Raw genomic sequence first — 12,556 nt, forward strand, 5'->3', positions numbered from 1 at the left:
CATCCCCCACCAGGATGGTCTGAGGGCCCTTAGCTTCTTCCTCGAACAGAGGCCCGAACAATCCCCATCCACCACTACTCTCCTCCGTCTGGCTGAACTTGTTCTCACGCTGAACAATTTCTCCTTCAACTCCTCTCACTTCCTCCAAATAAAAGGTGTGGCTATGGGTACCCGCATGGGCCCCAGCTATGCCTGTCTCTTTATGGGGTATGTGGAACATTCCTTGTTCCAGTCCTACTCCGGCCCCCTTCCACAACTCTTTCTCCGGTACATCGATGATTACTTCGGTACCGCTTCATGCTCTCGTTGGGACTTGGAAAAATTTATTAATTTTGCTTCCAATCTCCATCCCTCCATCATTTTCACGTGGTCCATCTCTGACACTTCCCTTCCCTTCCTTGACCTCTCTGTCTCAATCTCTGGTGATAGACTGTCCACCAATATCCATTACAAACCTACCGACTCCCACAGCTATCTCGACTACAGCTCCTCACACCCCGCTTCCTGTAAGGACTCCATCCCATTCTCTCAGTTCCTTCGCCTCCGTCGCATCTGTTCCGATGTTGCTACCTTCAAAAACAGTTCCTCTGACATGTCCTCCTTCTTCTTTAACCGAGGTTTTCCACCCACGGTCGTTGACAGGGCCCTCAACCGTGTCCGGCCCATCACCCGCGCATCCGCCCTCACGCCTTCTCCTCCCTCCCAGAAACATGATAGGGTCCCCCTTGTCCTCACTTATCACCCCACCAGCCTCCGCATTCAAAGGATCATCCTCCGCCATTTCCGCCAACTCCAGCATGATGCCACTACCAAACACATCTTCCCTTCACCCCCCCTATCGGCATTCCGTAGGGATCGCTCCCTCCGGGACACCCTGGTCCACTCCTCCATCACCCCCTACTCCTCAACCCCCTCCTATGGCACCACCCCATGCCCACGCAAAAGATGCAACACCTGCCCCTTCACTTCCTCTCTCCGCACCATCCAAGGACCCAAACACTCCTTTCAAGTGAAGCAGCATTTCACTTGCATTTCCCCCAACTTAGTCTACTGCATTCGTTGCTCCCAATGTGGTCTCCTCTACATTGGAGAGACCAAACGTAAAGTGGGCGACCGCTTTGCAGAACACCTGCGGTCTGTCCGCAAGAATGACCCAAACCTCCCTGTCGCTTGCCATTTTAACACTCCACCCTGCTCTCTTGCCCACATGTCTGTCCTTGGCTTGCTGCATTGTTCCAGTGAAGCCCAACACAAACTGGAGGAACAACACCTCATCTTCTGACTAGGCACTTTACAGCCATCCGGACTGAATATTGAATTCAACAACTTTAGGTCGTGAGCTCCCTCCCCCATCCCCACCCCCTTTCTGTTTCCCCCTTCCTTTTCTTTTTTTTCCAATAAATTATCTAGATTTTCCTTTTCCCACCTATTTCCATTATAAAAAGAAAAAAATAATTATTATTTATTTATTTATTTATTTTACATCTTTTATGCTCTCCCCACCCCCACTAGAGCTATACCTTGAGTGCCCTACCATCCATTCTTAATTAGCACATTCACTTAGATAATATCACCAACTTTAACTTTAACACCTATGTGTTCTTTTGTATTATTGTTGTTGACATCTTTTGATGATCTGCTTCTATCACTGCTTGTTTGTCCCTACAACCACACCCCCACTCCACTTCTCTCTCTCTCTCTCTCACCCCCCCCCCCCCCCCCCCCCACACACACACACACACACCTTAAACCAGCTTATATTTCAACTCTTTCTTGGACTCGAACTCAAGTTCTGTTGAAGGGTCATGAGGACTCGAAACGTCAACTCTTTTCTTCTCCGCCGATGCTGCCAGACCTGCTGAGTTTTTCCAGGTAATTCTGTTTTTGTTTTGTTTTGGATTTCCAGCATCCGCAGTTTTTTTGTTTTTATGCTTGTGCCCTTGCCTGGACACACAGCGGCACTTCCTTGAAGTCCAACAGGTGAACCTCATGAGCGGTGTACAACATTACTGTGCACTCACCTCCGAGTTCCCATTAAAATGCAGCTTGTCAGGTACACGCCTTTTATGTACTGTTGTGAAACACCTCTGTGTGATTGCAGGCGCTTGGATGCTCAGAGGGATGATTCTGGCGAGCTGGGCTCATAATGATATGCAAATCTATTACAATGGAGTTCCCGATATCTGACGGCATGAACCACAGTCCGCCATTGACAGGCAGAGTGGACGATTGCAAACTTGTTTCACGACATTGTGAAACCGATTTTTGGCTTTCTCACCATTTGTCCGCTTACGCCACCAAACATGCCTGATCCAGCAGGCATGGAAAATTCCACCTCAGATAGGGGTCAATTAATGGTGATTTTACCCAAAAACCAGGGATTAAATCTTGGATCTCCTTGGTTATATTGCTCATTGTTGGATTGCTTTCTTCTTCTATTTTCTTTTGTTACTTTAAACAAAGCCGTTAGTTGTAACAACCACAGATTCAGATCTTTGCCTTTAACAAACTCATGCTACATAATCCAACATAAGTACTCAATTAAATCATACAATACAATTCCTATAATTATATGATGCTTTAATATTGAGTTCATGACTCACTATAAGAACTTAGGTTCCATACTTTATAACTCCAGAGTGACTACAGCAAACAGTGGTCTACTCAAAGCACTTATACCAATGGTACCTTTTGAGGCAGAGTCTTCTGCTCCCAACAGTAGCAGGAATCGTGGCGGGCAGGGAAGCAAGATTTGATGGGAGACCAAAAATCAGTTTCCCGACAGCAGGAAATTAGTTTGGAATTTTGTTCTCCCCACTTTATTGGCAGCTTAAAGGCTGGTCAAGTGTCCCATGGAGCTATGTTGGGAACCCTATTTGCATCTCATAAATGCTCATTATTAGGCCTTCATACCAGAAACCTTGTTCCCCCTCCAAATTAAGCGCCCCGCTAGCAAGAATTTATAACATTCACTTTGAAGACTGTACATAAGTGGCATGCACCTTGTGAGGTAGACTTCTTCCTGGACTTTGAGGTCAGTAGATGCTGCTTTCGCTTTCCTTTCATGCCATCACTGAGAGATATTGGCTGCTTGTAGCACAAGTTGCACCAAGGCTGGGCATAAGGGAGGGGTGACGCTGAGACAGGACTGGGGAGGGGGAGTCAAAGAGCAGAGTGAATGGCTGTCAGTGTGCTGTTTAAATGTGGCACCTGGAGGTTGGAATCTATGAGGTAATGGTGGGGCGGGCCACTTCCTGCCCACAAAGCCACGAGATTCGACGCGCTCCTCGCGGATGCATAGTTAATGAGCTGAGCAGTGCAAGATTTCATGTGTTAAGCCACCCGCTCTCCAGCAGAAGTCACTTTGACTTCTGCTCCCGCCACTGGACTTAGTCTTCAAAGCGGAAGATTCCACACTCCCTCTATAACCCATACATATAAAAACTAAACCATAACACATCAAAAACCAAACAATGCAGACTTCAGATAACATGAACCCAAGAAGATACACTCATGATCATCTCAATCTCTCCCACTGATTCTTTTACCATGGTTACATGGTCCACTTTAGCTCTTCAATCACTTTACTTCTACAAACACTGACCAAAAAACATGCCCCAAACTCTCAAGACATGGAAAAGTGACCTGCCCAGATCTTCAGCTTCTCATCCTTTACAAAGCATACCTATTCAGCAGAGCTGAAAACAGTTATAACTCATTGTGTGTTAAACGCACAAACATCCCAAGACATCGAGATACCTGGGTAGTGTGAACCAACTTTCTCACACTCATTACCACTCCTGGGATTTGACGATTGATTTTCTTACATATTTTGCTATTCATAATGAAGCCACTGAGCTGAGTGCTGCCAGCACTGGGAAAAGGGATGTTTTTGGTACCTGTTATCAACTTCAAGCAATCCTACATCAGATACAAACTAATCATTACAATTTTAAAGGGCGTGCAAGAACAGAGAGGTCTAGAGATTTATGCACATACATCTTTGAAGGTGGCAGGACCAGTTAATAAAGCTGTTGTAAAGTAAGTGGGATCATTATAAACAGAGGTATGGAATACAAAAACAAGAAAGTTGTTCTGAATCTTTATAAATCATTTGTTAGGCCTCAGCTTGAATATTGTGTTCATTTGTGGGCATCTCACATTAGAAAGGATGTCAAGGCCTGAATAAGTGTGGAGATGATTTATTAGAATGAGACCAGGAATCAGTGACTTCAGCTGTTTGGAGAGACCAAGGAAGCTGTGGCACTTCGTCTCATCCGACGCCTCAACAAGAAACTTTTTCTCTTTCTCTCAAGTGCTAAGGAGCGCGAGCTCCCGCAACTCATCGACACCAATACCCATCTAGGACACTCCACCCCTGCCTGTCACTCCGTCCCCACCCCATCTTCCAATCCCAGCTCCAGCCGTGTATTCACTATACCCCCTGACCTTCCCCTCTCCGACGCTGAACATTCAGTGCTCAGCAAAGGACTTAGTTTCATACCTTTACGCCCTCACCTCAATGAATTTCGGGCTCGGCACGACGCTGAACTCTTCTTCTGCCGTCTTCATTTCCGGGCTCACTTCTTTGGGCAGGAGTCCTCTCCCCGTTCAACGGATCCTTTTACCCACCTCCAATATTCTACGTCCACCTGGACCCCTCCCTCTGGATTCTTACCTTCTCCTGATCTTTTCATTGAGAACTGTCAGCGCGACATTAGTCGTCTCAATTTCTCTGCTCCTCTCACCCATTCTAATCTGTCTCTCTCTGAACTTACTGCAGTCCGTTCTCTCAGGTCCAACCCTGACATTGTCATCAAACCCGCTGACAAGGGTGGTGCTGTTGTTGTCTGGCGCACTGACCTCTACATCGCGGAGGCTGAGCGTCAACTCGCAGACACTTCCTCCTACCTCTCCCTGGACCATGACCCCAGCCCTGAACATCAAGCCATTGTTTCCAGGACTGTCACTGACCTCATCTCCTCTGGGGATCTTCCTCCCACAGCTTCCAACCTGATAGTCGCCAAACCTCGGACGGCCCGCTTCTAACTCCTACCCAAAATCCACAAACAGAACTGTCCTGGTAGACCGATCGTGTCAGCTTGCTCCTGCCCCACGGAACTCATTTCTCATTATCTTGATTCCCTTCTCTCTCCCCTTGTCCAGTCCCTTCCCACCTACATCCGTGATTCCTCTGAAACCTTACGTCACATCAACAATTTCCAGTTCCTTGGCCCCAACCGCTTCCTCTTCACCATGGACGTCCAATCCCTCTACACCTCCATCCACCACCAGGATGGTCTGAGGGCCCTTAGCTTAATCCTCGAACAGAGGCCCAAACAATCCCCATCCACCACTACTCTCCTCCGTCTGGCTGAACTTGTTCTCACACTGAACAATTTCTCTTTCAATTCTTCTCACTTCCTCCAAATAAAAGGTGTTGCTATGGGTACCCGCATGAGCCCCAGCTATACTTGTCTCTTTATGCGGTATGTGGAACATTCCTTGTTCCAGTCCTACTCCGGCCCCTTTCCACAACTCTTTCTCCGGTACATCGATGATTACTTCGGTGCTGCTTCATGCTCTTGTCGGGACTTGGGAAAATTTATTAATTTTGCTTCCAATCTCCACCCCTCCATCATTTTCACGTGGTCCATCTCTGACACTTCCCTTCCCTTCCTTGACCTCTCTGTCTCAATCTCTGGTGATAGACTGTCCACCAATATCCATTACAAGCCTACCAACTCCCACAGCTACCTCGACTACAGCTCCTCACACCCTGCTTCCTGTAAGGACTCCATCCCATTCTCTCAGTTCCTTCACCTCTGTTGCATCTGTTCCAATGATGCTACCTTCAAAAACAGTTCCTCTGACATGTCCTCCTTCTTCCTTAACCGAGGTTTTCCACCCACGGTCGTTGACAGGGCCCTCAACCGTGTCCAGCCCATCTCCCGCGCATCTGCCCTCACCCCTTCTCTTCCCCACCAGAAACATGATAGGGTCCCCCTTGTCCTCACTTATCACCCCACCAGCCTCCGCATTCAAAGGATCATCCTCCGCCATTTCCGCCAACTCCAGCATGATGCCACCACCAAACACATCTTCCCTTCAGCCCCCCTGTCGGCATTCCGTAGGGATCGTTCCCTCCGGGACACCCTGGTCCACTCCTCCATCACCCCCTACTCCTCAACCCCCACCTATGGCACCTCCCCATGCCCACGCAAAAGATGCAACACCTGCCCCTTCACTTCCTCTCTCCTCACCGTTCAAGGGCCCAAACACTCCTTTCAAGTGAAGCAGCATTTCACTTGCATTTCCCCCAACTTAGTCTACTGCATTCGTTGCACCCAATGCGGTCTCCTCTACATTGGAGAAACCAAACGTAAACTGGGCGACCGCTTTGCAGAACATCTGTGGTCTGTCCACAAGAATGACCCAAACCTCCCTGTCGCTTGCCATCTTAACACTCCACCCTGCTCTCTTGCCCACATGTCTGTCCTTGACCTGTTGCATTGTTCCAGTGAAGCCCAACGCAAACTGGAGGAACAGCACCTCATCTTCCGACTAGGCACTTTACGGCCTTCCGGACTGAATATTGAATTCAACAACTTTCGATCTTGAGCTCCCTCCTCCATCCCCACCCCCTTTCTCTTTCTTCCCCCTTCCTTTTGTTTTTTTTTTCTTTTTTTTCCCCAATAATTTGTATAGATTTTTCTTTTCCTACCTATTTCCATTATTTTTAAATCTTTTATACTCCCCCACCCCAACTAGAGCTGTACCTTGAGTGCCCTACCATCCATTCTTAATTAGCACATTCGTTTAGATAATATCACCAACTTCAACACCTGTGTTCTTTTGTTCTTTTGTCTGTGACATCTTTTGATGATCTGCTCCTATCCTAACACCCCGCGCCTCCACTTCTACCCCACCCCCCCAACACCCGCCCCTCCCCCACCTTAAACCAGCTTATATTTCCCTCTCCTTGTAAAGAAAGATCAGTTCTGTTGAAGGGTCATGAGGACTCGAAACGTCAACTCTTCTTCTCTGCCGATGCTGCCAGACCTGCTGAGTTTTTCCAGGTAATTCTGTTTTTGTTTTAAGCTGTTGCCCATTCTCTTTGGAGCAGAGAAAGTTAAGGGAAACTTAATAGAAGTGTTCAAAATTACTAAGGGTTTAATGGAGTAAATAACGAGAAACTGTTTCTGCTAGCGGGAGGTTTGTTAATCAGAGGGTTTAAAATAATTAGTAAAAGAACCAAATGTGAGGTAAGGAAAATCACTTTGGTGCTAGGTTGTAATCTGAAAAGTGGGAGCAGGGAAGCAGTTACAATCGTAATTTTAAAAAAGGAAATTGGACATATACATGAAAAGGAAGAATTTACTTTAAGGAACAAATCCTCACAGGTTTGATTGGCTGAATGGCCTCCTTCTGTGAGGTCAGATCCAAGATTCGATACACATGGTTAAAATGAGAATAATTTTCCTCTACTTTGTCACAACTGCCTTAAACAAAATCTCAGAATAGCATCTTCAAACACATCAATGTGAGATTTCAATTTCCAATAGAAGGTACCCTTCTGGTCTCTCTGTGTGAGATTGCCAACTTAGCGATTTAGCTGATACCAGCCAGGTAGTGTATGAGATATAATTGGCCTCAATGCTCTCAGAAAAGGGTGAGTGGGCGGAAGGTGAAACCAGCCAGTGTTGCAGCTCCTGATTACTATGCATTTGCGTGGTGTCAAGGCCTTGAAAAAGGTGCAGAGGAGATTTACTAGAATGACACTAGGAATCAATGACAGTTATGTGGAAAGATCAAAGAAACTCTTGGTTGTTCGTGCTGCCTCCATATTCAAATAGCTTGCTGACACTAACTGCCTAGGCTCACACACAAACAATGGCCATTCAGGTGAGAGCCTGGAGTGTTGTCAGCAACATGGATGAGTCAATGCCTTCAGAAGATCAGGGAAAAAAATTGTAAAACATTAATATTTAGATCACAACTCCTTTCAGTTTAAAGATACTCACCACCCACCAGTTGTATACATCGGGGTCCAACTTCATGTTTGCTTTTGTCCAAAGCGGTAGAATATCCTGATCAAAGTGTTTATCAAACCACTGTGACACACCAGGGTCACCCACACAATGATCACAAGCACACGTCTTCTGACCCACAAGATCCTTGCTCAACTTCTGCATGCCCAAGTAGCTGGGCACTAGCTTGACCCGATGGGCATCTTCCACACCCTGGGTCTCCAGGTAGGCCATGTTGGTCACACCTGTCAGCGTGTAGGTGAAAAACAGTGAAGTCAGAAAGGCAACGAGCAGCACAAGGAATAGGATAAATACCCGAAGTGAGCACTTCATTGTCACCCTGATGTACTTTGGGCTTGGACCTTTGGTTGTGACAAGAAGTCCTCGTTGCTGATTCTCATGTATTGTTGAGTGACTTCAGCAGAGAGGGCAGAGGTCAAAAGTGGAAGAATGCCAAAAATCAACTGCACTGTTTATCCCTGTCTAATTTAATGGAGGCTTGCTGTTGGTTTTAATTGGAGATCCACAGAGAATGCTTCAGCTTTTCCACTAAACACTGGCACGAAGCACATAAACATTCTCAACAGAGACTGCTTGCTGGTAATTCCTCTTTCAGTCAGACATTCAGTCTCTGCTTTTACTTACTTCTCTCCTCCCCTTTGCAATCACAGTTGAAGGTTCTGCTAAATCTCCTTTTGCCTCAGATACAGTGACAGTTAAAAAGAAGCTCCACCATCGTTTGGAACAAGCTTGACAGAATCAGACTCCTCGAATCAGTGGCCAGCTCACTCATTAGTTCCTCAGTCCTCAGAGAGATTAAGCAAGCAGCTTGATTTCTCCATGATAGGGTATTCGATTAATTCGGTTAAACTGCTGTTTGATTTAATCTCACACTGTGAGCCACAAACCAAATCTCTCAAAAAGTCTTGTTTTGTATTAACCGGAGCCCAGATATCTGCTTCAGAAATTTATAGCATCTCTTGTGCGTCTCTTATTTTCATGAAGAGGTATGTCTGCGAGAGAGCTGTTGCCAAGGTGACTATTGATATGTGCTCAAAAAAAAAGAGGTAAATCAAGACGTGCAGATGAAAGCACTGTCTGCTCACAAGACCTCCATACGTTCGTAGATGCCATTCAACTTCCTTAATACACTTTCAAGCAAGAGATTACAACAAGGCTAAAAAACATTTTTCTCCTCCATGTGCAGCAGAACTAATTAGACGGATGTGTTCTGCTTTCTAAACCCACGCCAGCTTTTCTTCTGGGTTTTGCTGTTTGGCCAGTTACTCGGGACTTGCTCAGGCAGACAGTGTGTTTCGCTCCACATGAAAAGCCTGGGATAACAAAATAAGAGCAAAAAAAGAGTTCAGTCTACATAGTCCATAAACAAATCAAAACAAAGTGCCCTGCTCTTTTCTCCTGTGAGGTTCAATCAATTCAAAGCCCTGGATTAGGAAACAAACCACAGTTAACTGTATTACTAGGCATTAGTGTCCCTCCTTAATTTGAAAATCACTGTGGCCAAAATAAAATGTTGTCTTCAATCCTCTCCCCTTCTCTCTTAACTCAGGTTTGGATTAAGATTCAGGAGTACCAGCAGCCCTGTGGTATCAAAGCCCAGTGCTCATTCTTTATTTGTGAGTCTGCATAATGGTTGGCACCAGGTTATTCAACTGTGGAGGGCATCAAATAAAACTCAATCCTTGCCTCATCTTACATTCATAACCAAGTACCTTGCAGCAGGGTTCATAAGATAGAAATCAGGGGTCAGATCGTTAGCTAAATTTTAGGTTCGCTAGCCCAGTGGTGCTGAAATCAACTGGCTATCATAGCTGAGACCAGCCTACAGCATAGACCAAGATTGGACTTGGCATCTTCTGGTTTTCGTGGCTCAGTACAGCACCAAATCATACAACATTCAGCACATCACTAAGACAAGGGGCAGGAATAGGCCAGCAGCTCATTCAAGTGCATTTGCATGCAAATCAATGATACAGACCCAGGTTTTCTTGGAGTTGGGGTGACTCTGGAGGTATTTAAAAATAGTGGGTGGGACCCGCTTCCATAATTCCCAGCCCCAACAATTTTTGCCAGCGGGTTATAAGGGTGAGGCAGCAAGCCTGCACTGTGCACTCCAGACCTGGCTGGTTCCATTATGGGGGTAGGCATCTCATACACCCTCTGCAATTTTTATCTGGTTAGCATAGTCGTGAACCAATGGATTTGGAAACCTTTTGAAAGGCAAGTTTAAAAGCTTTTAGTCTTGCCCCCTCATATTGTCCAAGCTTCTTCCATGCCCCCTCATATCACCCATGCCCTCCAATATTTCTCATGTCTTTTCCATGCTCCCCCATATCCTCCATGCCATGGCAAGTGCTCAAATGCTCATGAAAAAATACCCATTCAGAAATCTGCTTTGAAAAAGCTACTGCTCTTGCAACCTTATAAAAGTATCAATCAGACACTGTCATCAATAGTTCCAGTAACAGAAGCTTTACCCCACTCCACGCTTCTTAATCATGTGCAAATAAACATACAGACATTGAAAAATAGATCAAAGAAAAATAACTTTTTATAACCTTATAAAGATTCCAATCAATCAAAACTTACACACCACTTCAGCCTGTTTAGACAGACTCCTGCTGAGCTGATTCCATTAGTGATTCTTGGAGCTCAACTAAGCATTCATAATACGGCCATCTGGAGAAACAGATGTCTGGCCATCTATTTCTGTTGATAGTTGCCAGATGCCCTCATTACACAGGCTGAAGTAGTGTTAGCTTTGATTGGTTGACATCTTTATGAGTAGTAGTTTTTTTCAAAGAAGATTTCTGAATGGATGTTTTTTCATGGGCATTTCAAGACTTGCCATTATTATTATATGGTTCATTGGTTCTGTACATGGTGCTTATTGGGAGGACGCAGACGGGCATGGAAGGTGCACGGAAGATATGAGGGGGAATGGGAGGTATGAGGGAGCATGGATTTGCATGGGGGATATCATGGGGAGCGGCTGAGGGTTGAGTCGGGAAATTTCCCATCTCAAGCTTCCCACCTCGTTAGTAAAAATCCATCCCATAGTATGCTAGAGCACAATCCTTCACAAGCTGGCTGCAAGCTGAATGCACATAGAGGGGTTAATAGTATTTCCTCCATCAGGGAAAGAATGACCTTTTGATGAGCCATATTTTCAGGATTGTCATATTGGAGTGGATTGTTATGAGTGCAAGTCCTAGGGTAGCATAAAATACATTGTTACTTTAAATAATATTTACTCTTGTTGGGGGCGGTGGGGCTGTGGTGGCGGGGGGAGGGAGGGTCACTGCTTTACTGGAACGTTGTGTCTTACGGAATAATTATCACTTCATCAATCATTGTTAATACAGGCAGTAGAAAGATGGAGTGTACAGTTCCAGCAAGGTAATATATTATAACAATTGCTTGAATTTATTATAAAGACACAACTGTCAAGAAGCAGAGAGATACCTGCAGTGGGAGCTCCCACCTAGGCACACTCCATTTCCATGGCAACTGTCCTTTGATTCCAGCACTCAACTAATTAAAAATATAATAAGAACAAAAAAAATGCTTCAGGTGGACTTCTGATCAAGGTACAAGATGGAGTTGAATGAAATTTACAGAATCAATTAATGACATCCTAAGATACTTATTGCAGATGGGAGAATAGATGCACACAGCATGATCTCTAAGAAAAATATCTATTGCTCAAAACCATAGAAGATACAGAAATGACCTGAAATTCAGATGATCAATAATAAAGTTGAATATCATTATCCAAAGGACTAAAGTAGACAGAAGAGATTCAGAGGCATGGAGAAAAGGTAGGTATGTGGCTAGATAAAATGACATCTGAGCTGTTCAAGATACTCCATGATGGGAAAGTTGATTTCAGGGGCCCAATTTTAGAAAGCGTAGACCACACTTTGTTTTACAAACAATCGATTAGAATGGATAAAAGTAGTTGTGAAGCATTGTGTCCAACATCGTAATCTGCTTGCCTAAAATCTTTGATACACATCTAGGTCATTCTTTGCCAAGTACTTTACAGTGGTACCTATCCATGTAAATTATTCTTTGCCTGTGTGACATCTGTGGCAGTGTTTATAATTTTGTAATGTATATGCAATCTCTCATATCTTAAATTGCATAATTTCTTCTCACCTCTACAGGGGGATCTGTCTTAATCAAGCTCCGCCACAACTATCAATGGGATCACACTTAGAAAGGAGGTATTTAGGGTGAAGAATCTACTGGTAATAGAAAAATTATTTATAATAACTGAGCATTCTTTGGCAGGAGTTTTTTTGACAATAATATATAAATCATCATCGGTGGTTTACTTAAGGCATTTTGTAGCTCAATTTACTCTTTGACTTGTGCTTCTCTATTCAAATCTCCAAATCTCCATACAATTTCCCATTCTTCAGATGGTCCCGAAGCTTTCCCCCACTCTTTGTCTTGTTTCTTCTATCCTTCCTTCTAATGCCTCTATCAACACCTTATGC

At 44.8% G+C, this 12,556-nt stretch overlaps 1 protein-coding gene across 4 annotated transcripts in view; it reads right to left on the bottom strand.

Moving 5' to 3' along the window:
* st3gal2 (ST3 beta-galactoside alpha-2,3-sialyltransferase 2) overlaps positions 1-12,556 on the bottom strand; it is a 461,264-nt gene that overhangs the window by 151,893 nt on the left and 296,815 nt on the right. For 3 of the 4 annotated variants that reach the window (XM_041191558.1, XM_041191556.1, XM_041191557.1), the window contains one exon: positions 8,025-9,364. In XM_041191558.1, the coding sequence (XP_041047492.1) occupies positions 8,025-8,363 (339 nt within the window). In that variant the 5' untranslated portion in view covers positions 8,364-9,364. Of the gene's footprint in view, positions 1-8,024; positions 9,365-11,516; positions 11,588-12,556 lie in introns of those variants that run through there. The other variant, XM_041191559.1, reaches the window with a different exon arrangement.

Source organism: Carcharodon carcharias, chromosome 7 (genome assembly GCF_017639515.1).
Source record: "Carcharodon carcharias isolate sCarCar2 chromosome 7, sCarCar2.pri, whole genome shotgun sequence".
Lineage (NCBI taxonomy): Eukaryota > Metazoa > Chordata > Chondrichthyes > Lamniformes > Lamnidae > Carcharodon > Carcharodon carcharias.